The sequence below is a fragment of the Dermacentor albipictus genome, chromosome 4, assembly GCF_038994185.2.
Source record: "Dermacentor albipictus isolate Rhodes 1998 colony chromosome 4, USDA_Dalb.pri_finalv2, whole genome shotgun sequence".
NCBI classification, from domain to species: Eukaryota; Metazoa; Arthropoda; class Arachnida; order Ixodida; family Ixodidae; genus Dermacentor; species Dermacentor albipictus.
The window spans coordinates 11,838,062-11,856,332 of NC_091824.1; the positions used below are offsets into that span (position 1 = coordinate 11,838,062).

The 18,271-nt window shown below is 44.9% G+C and overlaps 1 protein-coding gene across 3 annotated transcripts in view; it reads right to left on the bottom strand.

Annotated features, from left to right (window-relative positions):
- rhea (Talin_middle and talin-RS domain-containing protein rhea) overlaps nucleotides 1–18,271 on the bottom strand; it is a 408,423-nt gene that overhangs the window by 34,223 nt on the left and 355,929 nt on the right. For all 3 annotated transcript variants that reach the window (XM_065450432.2, XM_065450447.2, XM_065450440.2), the window contains exons 47-51: nucleotides 15,349–15,534; nucleotides 13,716–13,820; nucleotides 11,792–11,897; nucleotides 5,626–5,750; nucleotides 2,219–2,344 (exon numbers count right to left, since the gene is read on the bottom strand). In XM_065450432.2, the coding sequence (XP_065306504.2) occupies nucleotides 2,219–2,344; nucleotides 5,626–5,750; nucleotides 11,792–11,897; nucleotides 13,716–13,820; nucleotides 15,349–15,534 (648 nt within the window). The remainder of the gene's footprint in view (nucleotides 1–2,218; nucleotides 2,345–5,625; nucleotides 5,751–11,791; nucleotides 11,898–13,715; nucleotides 13,821–15,348; nucleotides 15,535–18,271) is intronic.

An 18,271-nucleotide genomic window follows, 5' to 3' on the forward strand; every position in this document is an offset into this window, starting at 1 on the left:
CTTCAGAGGCAGCAACTGAAGTGGAAGGCAAGGCACCAAGGCAACCAGTAGGCAAGCTCTCCCAAGTAACAAAGGACCTCATAAAGAAATGACAAAGAATGAAAGCGTCCAACTCAAGAGGTTAGATGGAATTCGTGGAACAGTCAAAACTGATCAACAAGGCGAAAATAAGTGATATTTGCAACTATTACGTGAGAAAGACTGAACAAGCCGTAAAAAATGGACGCGTGACAAGGAATCAGTGACGAGGAAACTTGGCATAGGACAAACCAAGATGTATGCACTGACAGATAAGCAAGGTAATCATCAGCAATCTAGAAGATATGGTAAACGCAGTGGAAAAATACTATACTGACCTGTACAGTACCCACAGGAGTCAGGATACCTCAATTAGAAAGAGTAATGAACAGGATACAGAACCTCCTTCTATATCTAGGGATGAGGTCAGAAGGGCCTAGCAAGCCATGAAACGAGGACGAACGGCACGAAAAGATTGAATAACAGTTGATTTAATCAAAGATAGAGGAGACATAGTGCTTGGAAAACTGGGGGCTTTTTATATGAAGTGTCTGTTGACTGCAAGGGTCCCAGAAAACTTGAAGAATGCAAACATTGTACTCACCTACAAACAGGGAGACATTAAAGAATTGAAAAATTATAGGCCCATTAGCTTCCTCCCACAGTATTATATAAAATATTTACCAAAATAATCTCCAATAGAATAAGGACAACATTGGATTTTAGGGAACAGGCTGGCTTCAGGAAGGGATACTCTACAATGGATGACATCCGTGTCATTAATCGGGTAATTGAGAAATCCACAGAGTACAATAAGCCTCTCTATGTGGCTTTCATAGATTACAAAAAGTCATTTGATTCAGTAGAGATACCAGCAGTCATAGAGGCATTACGCAATCAAGGAGTGTGGACCGCTTACGTCAATACCATGCAAGATATCTACAGAGGTTCCACAGCTACCTTAATTCTAAACAAAAAAAATTGTGGGGTTTTACGTGCCAAAACCACTTTCTGATTATGAGGCACGCCGTAGTGGAGGACTCCGGAAATTTCGACCACCTGGGGTTCTTTAACGTGCACCTAAATCTAAGTACATGGGTGTTTTCGCATTTCGCCCCCAACGAAATGTGGCCGCCGTGGCCGGGATTCGATCCCGCGACCTCATGCTCAGCAGCCTAACACTATAGCCACCTTAATTCTAAACAAGAAAAGTAGGAAGATACCTATAGAGAAAGGGGTCAGACAAGGAGACACAATCTCTCCAATGCTATTCACTGCGTGTCTGGAAGAAGTATTCAAGCTATTAAACTGGGAAGGCTTAGGAGTAAGGATTGACGGCGAATATGTCAGCAACCTTCAGTTCACCGATCACATTGTTCTATTCAACAACACTGCAGACGAGTTACAATAAATGATTGAGGACCTTAATAGAGAGCGTAAGAGTGGGGTTGAAGATTAATATGCGGAAGACAAAGATACTGATGAATAGTCGGGGCAAGGGAACAAGAGTTCAGGATCGCCAGTCAGCCTCTAGAGGCTATGAAGGAGTACGTTTACCTAGGTCAACTAATCACAGGGGACCCTGATCATGAGAAGGAAATTCATAGAAGAATAAAAATGGGTTGTATTGCATACGGCAGTCATTTTCAGCTCCTGACTTAAAGCTTATCATTATCATTTAAAAGGAAGGTGTACAATCAGTGTATTTTACCGGTGCTGACATATGGGGCAGAGACTTGGAGATTGACAAAGAAGCTTGAGACCAAGTTAAGGACTGTGCAAAGAGTGATGGAAAAAAGAATGCTAGGCATAATGTTAACCAAAAGGGAGTGGTTTGGATCAGAGAGCAAATGGGTATAGCCAATATTCTAATGGACATTAAGAGAAAAAAAATGGAGCTGGGCAGGTCATGTAATGCGCCGGTTAGATAACCACTGGACCATTAGGGTTACAGAATGTGTACCGAGAGAAGGGAAATGCAGTCGAGAACTGCAGAAGACAAGGTGGAGCGATGAAGTTAGGAAATTTGCAAGCGCTAATTGGAATCAGTTGGCACAGGACAGGGGTAATTGGAGAATGCAGGGAGAGGCCTTCGTCCCGCAGTGGACATAAAACAGGTTGATGATGACAATGATGATGATATTTTAGAGTGAGCCTGTTATAATACCTGCACATGTGTTGTTTGGGAGAGACAACTCACCTTGCCAGCTGCAACAAGCTCCCTCTGGGCAGCTGAGGCAGCCCGCACCAAGGCAGACGTGGCAGCTGTGATTGACTTGGCCGCTTCCAGGATCATCTCATCAAAGTTTAGGCTCTCGTCTGCTTCCTGCAAAAGAGTGATGCATCAACTCTTGCTGAAATTGATCCCACTTTCCAAACCCATGCTGACTATATAAAGTGCCTTCACACCATCTTTCACATAGCATACCTGTTCTAACACTTTCAGGGCCTACAGGGTGCCACAGCATCTCTTACTACTGTTCCCAAGTATACTCCATTCAGTGAGCCAACAGTGGTGTGCTGAGCCTTAGGGCAAGGCTGGACTGCTCCCCTGTGCACGCCACACGTGAGCAGTATAGCAGGCCCTCGAAATGGAAAGCCTTTAGAAGCGGCCACTACTAGTCCTGAAACACAGACAGGAACACTACCGAGAATTCAGTATACACCAGTGTTTGTTGAACATTGTAGAGCTAGCCTTAATTTATCTCAATACTAGAACCTCATGAACTGGCAGTGCCTATTACACCTGCATGTACTAGAATAATATACAACAAATATTGTGCAAGTAGGTGTGTCAGTTATTTGGGGGGGGGGGGGTTCTGGAAAGTCAGCAAATAATGTCTCTGAGGGATAGTGAAAGATTAAACAATAATTAACACACTGTAAAAGCAGTGGTCTCATCTCCCTGCAATGTTTAAAAGACCTAATTACGCATGTTAACAGCATCTCAGCCAGAGGAGTATTCTTCCAAAAGAAGTTTAGATCGCACATGTTAAAGCAAATAAGCTCACACATGGAATTTCAGTGACATTCATGTGACACTATTGGAATGGTCATCATGATTAGGAAGAAAAAGGAACTGCAACTGATCTGGGGAGGACATTATGGACACTGATACAGGGCCATTACCTTGTAAAGATTGACACTTCAGCTAACAATCTCAAAACAACACCAACAAAGCGCGCTAGCGTAAAAAACAGCAATGACTAGAAGAGCACCCACTGTGGTTCCCACTATTCATAGAATGGTTTTCACACCAGTGTGAATCGCACTGTTGCACCAGTCGAGGCAGCTCTTCACTGTCACCAGTCAGCAGAGATAGTTCAGCGCAATGCGTTGGCAGGCTAGTTGGTGCGAATCCATGAATACTTTGTTTAGCGCAAAACGACACACACAAGAAAGACGACCGGACAAGGCGCCTTGTCCTGTCGTCTTTCTTGTGTCTGTCGTTTTGTGCTAAACAAAGTATTCACAGTCAGAAGAGATTTGCCCAACATATTGTTGTACGTCTGTTCTCTACAACTTTGTACTCTTGGTGTGAAAATTAGTCCATGAGTTTTGCTAAAAGAGTGAATTTTCATGGAGCCTGGCACACAGCATGACGAGCCCACAGTCGTACTGTAACCAAGACAGGGCTGCATTCATTTAGAGGCTGCCTACCTGAACTTCTATTCATCTGACCATGGTTAATTGAATTTTTTGTTTAATTCGATCCTAACCAAAGGTCCTAGTTGATGCCCATACATTTCACGCTTTCGTTACTTTGGTCCTAGAATCGGTCAAACTTGAACTTGGGAGGTTAGCAAGCGTGTCCCTGACCCGAATAGTGACTGCAGTGGTGGCACCAATGGTGGCAGCGTCTGTCTTGGCAGCTTGGCAATGCAGTGAATGCTTTGAACACATGTCAGCCCTAGGAAGATTTTAAAGCGAGAATGATAGCTCACAGAAAATTATTTACAGCATTTATATTAGGTAAATAAATTTGTGCACTGTGTAGGTAAAGTTCGCTGATTTCATCTTTTTCCTGTTGTCAGAATCGGAGGCATGCCACATTTTTCTTGCTAAAGAATCGGTGCATGCTTAATTTTTACTTTGTTTAGGAGCTGATGCCATTTCTACTTTGAACCAATAAAAAGTAGCTGCGTGTTCAATTCTGGGATGTGTTAGAATCGGGCAAATACTGCAAAAGGAACTGGTGGTGTGTTTCAATGTTGTTTAATTTGACCAGTTTCGTTGCTCCTGTCAGGGTCGAATTAATGGAAGTCATTGGGCAGTTTTGTAAAGTTTTGATGTCGATTGTACCTGAAGGCAGCTGCTCACAATGGGTCACAAAGGCAACACTGTAGCAGCATCCCAGGGAGCAGTCGGCACCCTCTGTGGGCATATGTCTGACTCCTGGCTGGTTAAGAGGCACAACCAAGAATATCAAACATATCTCACAGCTGGGCCATTCTTCTTCTGTGCGTCCAGTACGGTACCGGACCAAGGGCACGGTTGGTCGGTGCCAGTTTAGACCAGTGTGCGGCATGGCTTTCCAGTCATCACAGCCAAGCCTCGCACAAGTTGCCAAAACATGCTCAAAGTGAAGCTTTGCACAGACTGCGTGGTTTCATCTCTCAGGATTTCGTATTTCAAGGACATGGGTAAGCTGCTGTTTGTGACATGGGAGTGCCTGTCAAGTGCTGAGTAATGGCAATGAACGTCACCAAAATCAGAAAAGCACAGAGCGGTCACAAAAACATGTTCTGCAGCATTTTCAGTGAACTCAAGACAAAAAAGATGGGATCAGGCTTTTCCTGCATCATTACTCTTAAACAAGAAAGGAAAATTTTATTCTGGAGACTTTACAGTACCTTGAAAAAGAATGCCAGACAAATTATTGGATGCATTTGAAAAGGCTTGAAAAGTGACCAGTTTTACCTTTTGAGCAGACAAGAAATTTAAAAAAATTGTTCACAAAGCATAAAAAAGATCTCAGTGCCCTTCCACTCTGTGAAGAAGGATGACCAGTGAAGCTGAGTATGTGGGCGCCTTAATGGCGAACTGCACCTCCGTTGCGGGTCACTATCCTCGTTGCACTATCTTCGTGTTGTGTTCTACTTCCTCGCAGTTGTGCACTCGTGTTGTGTACTTCCTCTCGTCCTTCGTCCGCGTTGTGCTGCCCACCCATAGGAACATGTTCAATCACCAACTCGCCCAGCTTGCCGTCTTAATTGAGTGGTTAACGCCTGCTTCACCTCGACCGCGGGTCGGCTCGGCATTGCGCTTTCTTCGGGATCGGCCCACGTAAGGGGAGTGGTTAACGCCTGCTTCACCTCCAGCGTCAGGCGGCCCGGCATTGCACTATCTCCGGGATTGGCCCACGTATCGGGAGTTTTTTGCTTACCACAACGACACAAAAATTTCCTTGGACGGTAGAGTATACAGCTTCGCTGCAAAAGCTCAAAAGGCATACACTGCTACAGTGCTGCGAGTGCCCCAGCATCCACGACAGGGCTGATACGATTATGATGATGATGAGTAGCATGAGCCACACCTAGCCCCAAATGTAGGTCAGAACCAAGGAGCGGCAATGTGAGTGGCAGAGCCTCAAACAAGAGAGCCTACCTTGACGCTCCTGCGTGGCTGCAAGTTGGCAAGCTTTCGAGCAGCTGCTTCAATCGAAGATGCAGCACCCAGCAACTCTGTTTCCGCAATCACTGTTGGGTCATTCGGGTCGGCCCAATCAGTACCTGTAACAGCATCATCACATTGCCAAGTTTCATGGCTTGCAAACATTGCCAATCGATTTGTTATGGCTTACAAACAGCACTGAAAATAAAAAAAGAGACATTCTGTTCTGTCATCAGCCAAGGATATGTGCTTGCTATTTAGCTACAGTGAAACCTCGTTATAACAGAGTTGAAAGGGGAGTCGTAATTCCTTCATTATAACCATTCTTTCGTTATAGCCACTATCCATTTCTATCCACAATTAGCAAGCAAGAGAGGATGTACTCACTACCAAATCTCAAAGCAGCCCGCCATGCGAAAAAGGAAACAGCCGTCACACGAAAAAAAAAGCAAAAAGAAAAGACAGCAAGGAATTGCTGCTTTATACACACCAAACGGCTCATCACTGATCGATATCAGCACAGCAGCTGGCAGCTCACTTCGCAGAAAAAAAGTCCTTGATAGATTTTTGTCGCATCTTCTTCAGGTGAATGATGGCTTTTTCAGCTGCAGCCGCTATTTCGAATCTGTCCTCGCTGTCATCGTGAGAGCCAAAAAAGCGGCACAGCACGCCTGCTGCATCCAGCACTTGTGTGGGCATCGGTACGTCGGGTTCGACAATATTAGGCTCTGGGCTGTCATCAACACATTTGTCATTGTCGTCATTAGGCACCAGCATCACCATGCACACAATTTGCGCCTCCGTTAGCGTTTCCATAGTCACCATGTCAGCACCGGTTGTGACGTATGTGTAGGTGTCACAGTTGGGCACAACGCCGGCATCAAGGAGAGCGTCCGACAATGCTAGGGCCTGGTTGTCCGCTGCACCCTCATTCACGGCAGCACCGAGATCTTCACTGTAACCACTACTGCTGACGCCAAATGAGGCATGCCGGAAGCAATTGGCGATCGTTTTTGTCGATATAGCCATCCAAGAAGCCTGTAGCATCTCGATTGCCATGTACAAGTCGATCGTGGACTCGCGCTTCATGCTCATGTTGAACAGAATCCGGTCAATCACATGCTTGCGGTAGCCCGACTTAAAGTTCATGATAACTCTTTGGTCGAGGAGTTGCACAACTGCAGCACAGTTTGGTGGCAAGAAGCATAGCTCTATGTTTTTGGGCCCAGTGGCAGTGTGGTGGGCCACGCAGTTGTCCAGAACGAGGCATATCTTCCGGTTCAGCTTGCCCAGCCGCTCGTCCCACTCCCGCAGCCATTGCGCGAAAATTTCTCGTGTCATCCAAGCCTTACCGTTGGATACATAACTAACTGGGAGCTTTCGTTTGCCTTTGAAGCATCGTGGTAACGCACTTTTGTCAACCACGAGGACCGGCACCTTTTCTGACCCATCAATGTAGGTACAAGGCAATACGGTTACGTGGACCTTGCTCTGCTTACCGCCCTGGCAGCATTCACCTTTGAGGCCCAAGGTTTTTTGCTGCAGCATATGGTAGAACAGCACTGTCTCATCCATGTTGGAACAAATCCTTGGCACTGTATTTTTCTAGCAGCTGTCCAACGTTTGTCTCCACCCACACCACTGCAGCTTCGCATTCGACAGACTGCACTTCCCCGCTGGCAGCCCTGCCGACGATGTCGTGGCGCTCCTTCAAACGCTGCAGCCAGCCGACACTCGCCACAACATCGTTGTTCCCCATGATGCACGTGAAGTCCCTCGTATTGCGCTGCAACAGTGCCCCACTCACAGGCAGGAGTGCCGCTTGTTCTTGCGTCAAAATACCACTTGAAGACCGCCTTCTCTACAGCTTCGAAAGCTCGGGCTTGCAGCTTGTTTCTGTCGCCTTTTACGCCACGTGCGACAGCAGTGGTGACAGCTTCTTTGCTGCTCAAAATCGTCTGCCACTTTTTTCTTCTTCATGCCAGACTCAACGGCTTTCAGCATAGCCACCTTCTGCTCAATTGATATCGTTTTGCGCTTCCGTTTGCCGTCGTCCATCTCCTTTCTCGCAGCGGGAACTTGCAAGGGCGAACCAATAGAAACACTGAAATCGTTGGTGCACACAGAGGCAACGACAAGCAACAACAAAACTGCAGTCAGCGCCGCCCCACACACGCAGAGGAAGAGCGGGCAGGTCCACCAGTTCCACGGGAAAGGGGAGGCCGGGAGACATGCATGGGAGACTTGAATGTCGTGCGCAATAAGACATTGACATGACGGGTACCAAAATGGTTACTAAATGCTCACTGTGGAAAAAAAATAATTGCTGACGATTACGTTACTTCCCAATGTGAAATTTGAGCGCAGCTCTCCAGCTGTTTCAACTTTTTTATATACTGAGACAAATAATTCACGCAAGACATGTACATACAGTTACAACTTCTTATTCTTCACTTCTTCAAGAAACACTCCACTCCCATTTCTTGATTTCCATGAAGGTAGCCTTGTGGTCGGAGAAATAGATGGATATACGGTAGACTTGCTGCGCCAATGCCTGGTTGGGCGTAGCGCACCTCTGGATTCTGGCAGTGATGGTGCTCGGCCTCTGCTCTGGCAGCTCGTTTAGCAGCAGCGGCAGACGAAGGACTTCCAGTGGTTGCCTCGCTCATGGCTCAGAAAGAACTGGCTGAGAATAAACTACTTATATAGGCAGACGGATTATATTACGATACAAACCGACTGTGAGCCTCGGACAATCCACCCAGTGTGGAACATTTCGCACCAGCCGCCACAAACGAAGCGTAGCTTGGCACAGCTGCCTCGCTTATTGGGAGGTTGCGGGAGGCAGCGCGTAGGCACTTAGGAACGTTGCACGGCGAAGAGAGGGCAGCAACTGACTGATGCCGCTGACGTTTCTAGCGAGTCAACTGAAAGTGGCTTTGCGTTTCGGCTTGGGAAGCGCGCACTGTGATCCGCTGATACCGAGCGGGTGCTTCGGCAACCGGACAACACCGTGCACTCTCGTGCAATCGCTGCCACGGAAGCAAGGAGCGGGGAAGGGGGGTACACACAGTGGCAAACGGTGGCGGCGTTTCGGCTTGGGCAGCAGCACATCATCGAGATCAGCCGCCACTGAGCCGGCGCTCTGACTGCTTCTACACAAGGGTGGCATTGGAGGAGGAGCAAAGAGAGCAAGGCTCACGCTATGTGCAAGAGATGGCACCAGGAGCGTGCGCAGCTAGAGCAGTGCACTGGCCCTGGCCACGGAGCTGGTTATGGCGAGACACGACGGGGCCGCGAAACGCAGAAGCGGGCGCCAAAGAGCTGCAGTCTAAAAAAAAAGGTTCGTTATACCCATTGCGAGGAAATTTTGGCTTCGTTAAAATGAAGTTTTCAATACGTGGGCATCTATTAGAATTTCAAGGGGAATCACAATCGCTTTGCTATATCCTCGTTTCGTTATAAGGAGGTTTTACTGTACTCAAAAGGCATAGCGTGACTGGGACGGACACAAAGAAACACAACCACATCACAAGCGCTGACTAACTGGTTTTATTTGCACCGAACCCGGCCTATACATGCGCAAAAGGCTTACCATGTAACACCGCAGTTAGCACAGACATGGTAATATATGATCAACCAAAAACAAGGTACCGCAAACGCTTAAGAACACGTTACTAAATCCATAGAAACAGTAAGAACAAGATATGTTCATCGAACATAGTGTACTATCACCACGTACCTCAATGCTTAGGGCTAAGGCGAAGTCACTATGCAGAAGAAAAAAATGATCATGAAAACAAGCAACATGCGCACAGAACACATGACACGACACTATTAAGGTGTTTCCATCCAAGAGTGCCAGGCTTAGCTTCACTTGGGAAACTTCAAAGAACTGCCAACTACAGTTTCTGGACCTATTGTTGCTATTTAGGGATGACCATATATGCTGGCAATATTACCCAAGGTCCAAGAAGGGGCTGCCGCCTTTTAACCCTTTGACGGTTTTTGCCGTACATGTACGGCGGCGGTTTTCTGTCCCGCAAGGTCTTCGCCGTACGGGTACGGTTTCGACCCTCCGTTTGAAATTTCGCACCATAATGACGATGCACGCTTACTGGGAGGTGCTGCCACCTCTTAGGTCTTACAAGAAGCGTTTGAAATTTGTGCTACCTTCTTGGGGAGATAAACAGAACTGACTTCATGCTTCAGCGCGTCGCGCAGACTGCGGCCACACCCCCTTTTGCGGTTTCGGTTTCGCCGCGTGATCGCAACGGAGGCGTGCGAAACGTAATTTTTCTCTTTGTTGGCACTCTCTTGCAGATGCTGTGGAAGTTGATTTCTATCTTGATTGGCGCTGCTCTTAGCTTGTTTATAACCGCCGCTCGCGAGGTATTCTCGCTCTCAGCGGCAACGCGGTTTCCGTTCCGGCGCAACGGAGGCACGCGAAACATGATTTTTATCTTTGTCGGCACGCTATCGCAGGGGCGGCGGAATTTGATTTCTATCTTGATTGGCACGGCTCTTAGCTCATTTATCACCGCCGCTCATGAGGTATTCTCGCTCTCTGCGGCTGCGCGGAGACTCGTGTTTCAAGGAGTACCACACTCTGAAATACTATTTAACATTTTGCAGTTCTGAGTGATGCCGACACCAAAATACTGTTCCCTAATTTTTTTTACTATTTATTCCCGACTTTATACATCTTGTACATTCAATATCCGCAATAAAATAATTTGACCACCCGGGAAAGTTTTCTTCAAAATAATTCGATCCTCAAAGGGTTAACAGCGCCCATTCTAAATTTGTCAAAAGAAGAATTGTAATGAATTGTCTTCAATCAGCCCTAACAAAAACATGTTTCCACTTAATGAGCGAAAGCTTCGTCCTCCAGGTAACACAGTTGGAAAAAGCCGGATACGCATCGGTGCAAAAACGAAGCCTGGTAAGCAAAAGAGGCCGGTGCAAGTGATTCCATAAATTCATAACCTGTCACACAGCATCAAGAAAATTGCTTCAAAGCATGAAGTTCTGATTGTGTTTCTTGCGCCGTGCAAGTTGTTAAAAATTTGTGCAATGACAAACAAAGAGAAGTTGCCACAATGCACTACTCAGCACAGAAATAAATTCACAGACTGTATGGCAAATGTTCTTTTTGAAATTCCAATGGGTTGCGGTCACCAGTATATAGACCATCCAAACGGGAAGATGTTTCAACGAGCAGGCCAGGGAGCATAATCTTAATGTACGTAATAAGCCAGGTGGCTTTCTTGCTGAGTATTGCAAGCTGTGCTGCTGCAAGCCAAAGTTTCATGACACTAAGTTTCTGAGGAAAGCAAAAGACAGGACCGAGCGATAAATTGTGGAAACTTTTTTTATTAAAAGATCCGCGAACAAATGCGTCAGCAAGCCATCCATATTTTTAAATGACGATGAGATTGAATTTCTTGAAGGTGTTGTTTAGGTCTTAAATGCTTCACCCTCTTTTAAAGGTGCCATTTTTTTTTCTTCGTTACAGAAGCGTGTTCAAACCAAGTGTGTGGATACTTTATTCTGTGCGCATGTTTCTTGTTTTCATTATCATTTTTTTCTGCCTAGTGACTTTGCCTTAGCCCTAAGCATGGAGATAAGTGGTGATAGTACACTATGTTCTATGAACATATCTTGTTCTTACTGTTTCTATGGATTTAATAACGTGTTCTTAAACGTTTGCGGTATATTGTGTTTAGCTGATCATGTGTGACCATATCTGAGCTAACTGCAGTGTTACATGATAAGCCTCTTGCGCATAAATAGGCTGAGTTCAGTCCAAATAAAACCAGTTGTTTGTCAGCGCTTGTGTTGTGGTTGTATTTCTTTGTGTCCGTCCCAGTTGTGCCGCACCTTTTGAATTGCTATGGAGATCTGGCACAGACACGCTGTAGCTGTTTCTGTACCCTTGTGCTAATGTGTGTCATCAATTTATTGCTTGTAGAGCAGCACTTATTCAGTGATTGGTGCCTTGATGTCACCCTATTTGTACGCCATGCTCCCTGGCACTATGGTGGCAAGCCAGGTGTTGCACTTTTCAAACCATGTGCATTTTCCTTGCTCAAGTGTTTCATGGTGTGTTTGAAACTTGAAAACGTCGCGAGCATGGGTGCTGCTGGAAAAAGAGTACCTTTAAGGGCCTCAGCAGCTGCAACTATGTCTGTGACGGCTGCAGCAATGTTGCGTGATGTCGACACCAGTGCCTGTTTACCCTCCGCAGTAGGCTTATGGACAACCTACAAGAAACCAGGTTGAGAGTGAATGCATCATAATTTGTCACCCACTTCAAAACCACAACCAAAGCTTTTCTTAAATAACTTTTGTTGTGTCCCCTCAAGAACATCATAATGTATTGGTACACTAAGTCTACAAACTAAATACAGTAGAACCTCAGTCATACGTTTTGGAAAAACCAGCAAGAAAAAACATACTAACTAGAAAAACGTATGATCAAAAGTAACTTAAAAAATTAGACACAAGAATTGTTGACACGCACATAATGCGAAGCATTGCACAGATTGTTGTGGCACAAGATGCTGACGCGCGCGGAGCTGGTGGTGCTCTGGCAGCCCGAGACAGGCTTTGTTGTTTCCTTATTGCATAGTGTTTTAAGAGGGCGACGGGAAAACGAAACAAAATTGAGCTGTTGGCCGATGCCGGACGTCACCAAAGCAAAATGTGATGCCCACATCGCACTGCTTGCAGCAGGTAATGGCAACGCGTTTCAGTTATCGCCTGTTAGAAGCTTGTGCTATGCTCCCGATGGCACCAGGCACTGTGAAACAGATAGGCGAAGGTGCTTATCGCAATAGGATTGGCGGTGATAGCTGCACATTTCGCATGCGACAAGCCCGAGAAGATTTGCTGGTACCGAAAAGAGAGACTGAGTGTGCGACGATGTTTTCACGTGAGATGGGCGGGCGAGTATTGTGGTGAAGCTGCCACAGCGGGCAGCTATATACTGTTCTCAATCACCTGCGCCTTGCACATTTCCTTGTTTACACGATCTAGCAGCCGGAAAATGTATTATATGATCGCAGTTCGGCGATGTGCTGAACGTTGGTGCTGAAAAATCATGTTTACCGGGAACGTATGAACTGGTAAAACATAAGCATAATTTTAATGTGCCATTTTTTGTGTTCTCAATTGAGAATGGTGGTGCGTCGAAAATGCATGTAACAGGAACGTATCAACGAGGTCTTACTGCAATAAGCCAAAATGACATTAAGTGAACAGAAACAAAATAAATAAGCCAAAACGACATTAATTGTACAGAAACAAACTATGAAATAAATAGAATGCTTTGATCCAATCGCCAGTGGCACACTCGAGTCTGCAGCATTCACTAAAAGGCCATTCAATTTGCTTGCACTTCCTCAACTACTAAGGAGCACAGACATTATAGGCATGTCTCATGCTCTGTACTGATGGTTGATGAGGCAAAATCTCATAAGGAGGACAGCACCAGTAGTAGTAAACACAGTTGCATGCAGTCTGGGTGAAGCAATTCATTTGGTTTGCTTTCATTCATCCTCGCAAGTTTTGGCACTTGTAGCCTGCAACTGTCGCCCAAATGCATTTTTCCATGGGCATCCCAGGTAACATCAGCAACTATAAATTATGAAGTGCCGACACAATGACGCATCCTGTTTAGTTTGTTGCATTAGAAGTGGTCGCTCTACCAAGTGTGTTTTCCGATTCCTGAATCCTTATTGTTTTTGTTGTGTTTTCACCATTTTACTTTTGTTACTGTAACACATTCTTGTTCATGTATACTGCTCTCGCTATTATTAATTTGTTTTACGAGCGCAATATTGTAGTGTTTATTATGAGTGCTCATTCTAAGTGTGTCTTGAGATTCCCGAGTCGTTATTATAACATTTTCTATAATGTCCTTGTCTTTCGTTAATTGCATTGTCCCCACCAGTATCTTATTTTTCATTATTCTTACGTGTTTCATTCATGGATGCCCCTCCTGCTAAAATCCTGCAAATGATTGGCAGTATGTATTAAAAAAAAAAGGATAGGAAAAGTGACTGCCGCAGCCACCTTACCTCAAGCACAAGTTGGAGGAGCTGTCGGTAGCGTATGGCACACTCCCGGCCTGAGGTGAGCACTCGGGACTTGAGCTCTTGGGTCTCAGCTAGGCATGATGCAGACTGCATGCAAACACAGATGCTGCCACTGAGAGGCCACCGATTTTTTTGCCTGGAATTACAATAGCTGGTGCATTTTGCACTGAGCAGGTATCACTGTGGAAAGATGCTCATCAACACTGCAACTCAAGAAGGTGGCGTGGGTCGAAATTATTTTTCCCTCCCTTCACTTCAAATGTCAAGCGTATGGTTAACAACATGGTGCTCTGTGCCATCTATGCGTGATCGTAACATTACTGTGTTTCCATGCTTATGACAAAAGTATTGGGAGATGCCTGTACTCAGAGAAAATTTAACAATTCTGCATTCTTCTGCCCCACAGATGATCTTCTTAATGAAATAAAATGCATCTCCTAAAAAAATTCCTACGCTACCACTGCATGCACAGAATGCATACCTGCACTCACATACAAATCTTTTAATGCACTGTTAAATTGCTATTAGGTCTTTTCACACCATTTATAATGTGCTACAGTTAAACCTCAACATAAGAAAGTCAGTAAAATCGCTACTTTGCTTCGTTATATAAAAGTTTTGTTATATTTAATTTGACTTTTTATGCTAATAAGTACAGTCGGTGACATATTTTTCTTACACGGAAGGGGCCATAGAATTTTCTGAATTATTGGACATTGAAAAAAAAAAAATTATTATAAAAATTAAATTATAAAAAAAAAACTGAAAACTGCCTCTTACATAAAAAAAAGAAGCTAGTATAGGCTCTACATTGGTCTTTTAGCACATCAAATTCAGTGTATCAAAACTGATATGTTCGGCTATGTGGGGTTAAGTATGGGAGAGAGGATTTGGATAAATAACAAAAATAAGAAATACTAGATAAAGAAAAAGAATTCAGGGTCAAACCAGTGTCTTCCAGCAATACACGTTTCTTCTGTGCCACAAAGGCGAACAGTGAGGCTACGTACAAGAATGTTGATCGTTGATGCGCTTCATTACACAGGTAAGTTGGTCATATTGTAATTGCATAACACGACTAAATTGGCTGTATATGCAAAAATATGGTTCCTTTGAGCAAAAACTGTTATGGTGTATGACTTCTGACAGTAGTGGTCACCTGCTCAAGCTGTCCTTGTATGAGATACGATTTGTCAATACGTGGCCATGTCACACAGTGAAGGCACTAAAGAGCAGTGCCAAAGTAAAGTGACAATCCTTCAACAACAGCAAAGGCACTGACCAATGTTGGATGCAAGAGACAAAAAGAAAAGAAAAAGCCACGGTGGTCTCTTCAACACATTGCTGCTGGGGTTCATGCTAAATTCATGCTTCTGTACAAGAAGGAGCCACCCACAACGATCGGAAAGAGGACTTAAAATTTTTAACACTTTGAACGCACTTTTGTTAATCCATGCAAAAATGCACTCACAATCAATCCAAAAGTGCACTGTATACAATGCCCATGTTGGATGATAGAAATTTCACAATTCACATCGTCACAAGCATCAGCCATGGTCATATCACCGAGACCGTATCATAGAGAGAGCACACAGAGCGAGTGTGGTCTGTGTACCTTGGTGACCGAGAGGAGATCAAAGATGGCCTTTCGACCCATGTTGGCAGCCACAATGATGTCTCCCTGCTGTCCACTATTGCCAGCTGCCACAGCCTTGGCAGTGGCCAGCGTCACGGGCTGTGTGGCACGCACCAGGTCCTCGGGGCTGGCCTGCCGCAGGGGCGGCTCACTTGAGTCAAATGCCTGCACAAGAGGCCACGCAGCGCTTGCATCTCTGGCGCAGACAATACTGCGTGCCAATAAGCAGTTTACACCCATAAACAATATTTTTACATAAACAGAACACTAACTGTGACTACTTACAGGGTGTATAAATGTGTTTGCATGCTTTGGGTACTTGACGCAGCTTCTGGGGGCTATGCTTGTATCTGTGTTTAAATCTGGGTTGTTCGTGGTGGTGCATTGGGCTGCTGTGCCGAGGGTTCGGTGCCCGCCATTGGACCACCTTATGTCACTGAGTCTGTGGCAATGCGTGCCTACGTGCCTCTCTTCAACAAACCTCTTTCATGGGTGATTGTAGATGCGGGACTAGGTGGGCTCGAAGAAACTCTTTTATGTTAACTTGGAGCAATGGGTGTGTGCCCCTCGGTCTGCGCTGGCCTTCAGTGAACGTCCTCGATGCCAATGGGGGTCATTGGACACGAGCCAGCAGGTGCGTGCCACATCTTCAATGAACATCTTTGACGCCAACTTGAGTAACTAGCTGTGTGTGTCACTGGGAATGTGCTGCTCTACAATGACGAAAAATTGTGGCAGAACCCATCTCACGATGACTGGTGTCAGTAATGCATTAGCATCTAATCATCAGTGGACACGGGAACAGTGCTTACGGTACCACTCCTAATCGTCTTGCCTTCCGGGTGAGTATAATTGCCTCACTTCATGGTAAAAAATTTTATAATCGCTACCTGGTACTGTCCCCGTGTCCACAAGTGTTATTAGACACAGTGGACGATTGTTTTTCTCTCAGCCTACTGTTATTACGTTTGGGGGATGTCGAGACTAAGCTTGGACCTAACACGCACTCCGAATCTCTGCTTGATGTTGAATTGCTTCCCGCTGATAGTTCAGAGCTTCTTCTTTCTGGGCGAGTTGGTTCATCTTGAAACGCATGGGTAACAATGCAGACAGACGTCCACAAGGAGGGAGACACACAAGTGCCTGTGTGTAAGCGTCTTCCTTCTTGTGGTCGTCTATTTGTGCTGTTGCCCATATGTTTCATTACAGTTCAGAACAAATGAATGTTTTGTTCAAACTACTTATGGATCTTCACACTCGATCACTTGAAAATTCCAAAACAGAATTCGAATTAGCTGCTGACACAAAAACAATAAAAAATGGCCAGAAAAGAATTGAAACAAATATTACCGGTCTCCAAGATCGCTTAGATGTACTCGAAGAAAAATTTTAAAACGTCGACCACATAACCAAAAAAATCTCAGACATGCATGCCAAGGTAAACAGTACGACCTGTCGTTTGGAAGTGCTTGATTTACGCCTTATTGACTTTGAAGACAGATCACACCATGATAACCAAATATTTTGCGGTATCCCTCACACCAAAGAATCATGGCAGGAAACCAAGACCGAGTTAATGTCAATGATTAAATCATTCTGCAATGCCTTTCCAGGTGACACACTCCATAGCGCAAATCACCTCGGCTCTTTCGAACCTAACAAGTGTTGCCCCCCCATAGTTGCAAAGCTTTCATATTCTAAAACACGGGAGCAAGTGTTCGCGCTGAGTTATCAATTCAATTTAGTAAAGCAATGAAGGGGGCTAGTTGGTGAATGTTCATGGTTATATTGTGCCCAGTTTTACACAGGCAATATTAAGGAAGGACAGGACGTGGACGGACATAGCACAAGTCCGTCCACGTCCTGTCGTTCCTTAATATCGTCTGTGTAAAACCGAGCGCAATATAACCATGAATCAATCCAAACAAAATGATGTTACAATTAGTTCAGACTTCTCAGTAGCCACCCACATTGCTCGCAAAAAGCTAACTGAGTTTGGCACCAGTCACCCCAGTTCTCCCAACTTTAATCTCTACTACAATAAATTGCTTATGAACAATAAATGATATATTTGTGACGCGCCTACCGACACCATCCATGAAAGAGCACAGAATGCATCTGGCACATCCCGGAATCATATGGTTCCAATATGTGCGTCACAATAGGGACACGTAAGGGGTAGTGGCCGAACATCACAAACAGCTTTACCTTACTTGCCTATTCTTTTTACAGATATCAGAAGTATTGTGAATAACTCTCATTCTTTATCTTCGGCGATGCAAAAATTATTGCCTTGACAGAAACTTGGTTTCCTGCACATGTGTGCATTTATGATACTTTCTTAGGCTATCTACCGCTGTGACCGATCTGCACGTCGAGGAGGAGGCGTCCTTCCTGCAATATTTAAAGATATTTCATCATTTCATATAGATATTAACACTGAACTTGAAATAACGAGCACTTGCCTGACCCTTAGTTACACAAAGACAATCCTTGGCATTTGCTACTACTCACCCTCGTCATCTGCCACATTTACAGTGTGCATTTACTGAAATGTTACACGATGCAATTATTCTTTTCTTTTTTTGCATTTTCCCACAACACCGTTATTCTTACTCAGCGACTTTAATTTTCCTTATCTAATATGGAATAGACATCTACCCAGCATAAAGCCTTTTTCTGCTCAGGCTAAAGATTTCTGTGAATTGTGTTTCCTGTTTTCATTTTCCCCACTTGTGACTCAGCCTACCAGATGATCAACCAACAACACATGTCTCACATCTGATAGCAACAGTTTCCTTAAAAAAGTGAGCACAAGCGTGCACACATCACAGATGGTGGACTGCAATGCGTAATAATTGTCAACCTTGCCACTGACCTTTGCATGTGTCACATCGCACAG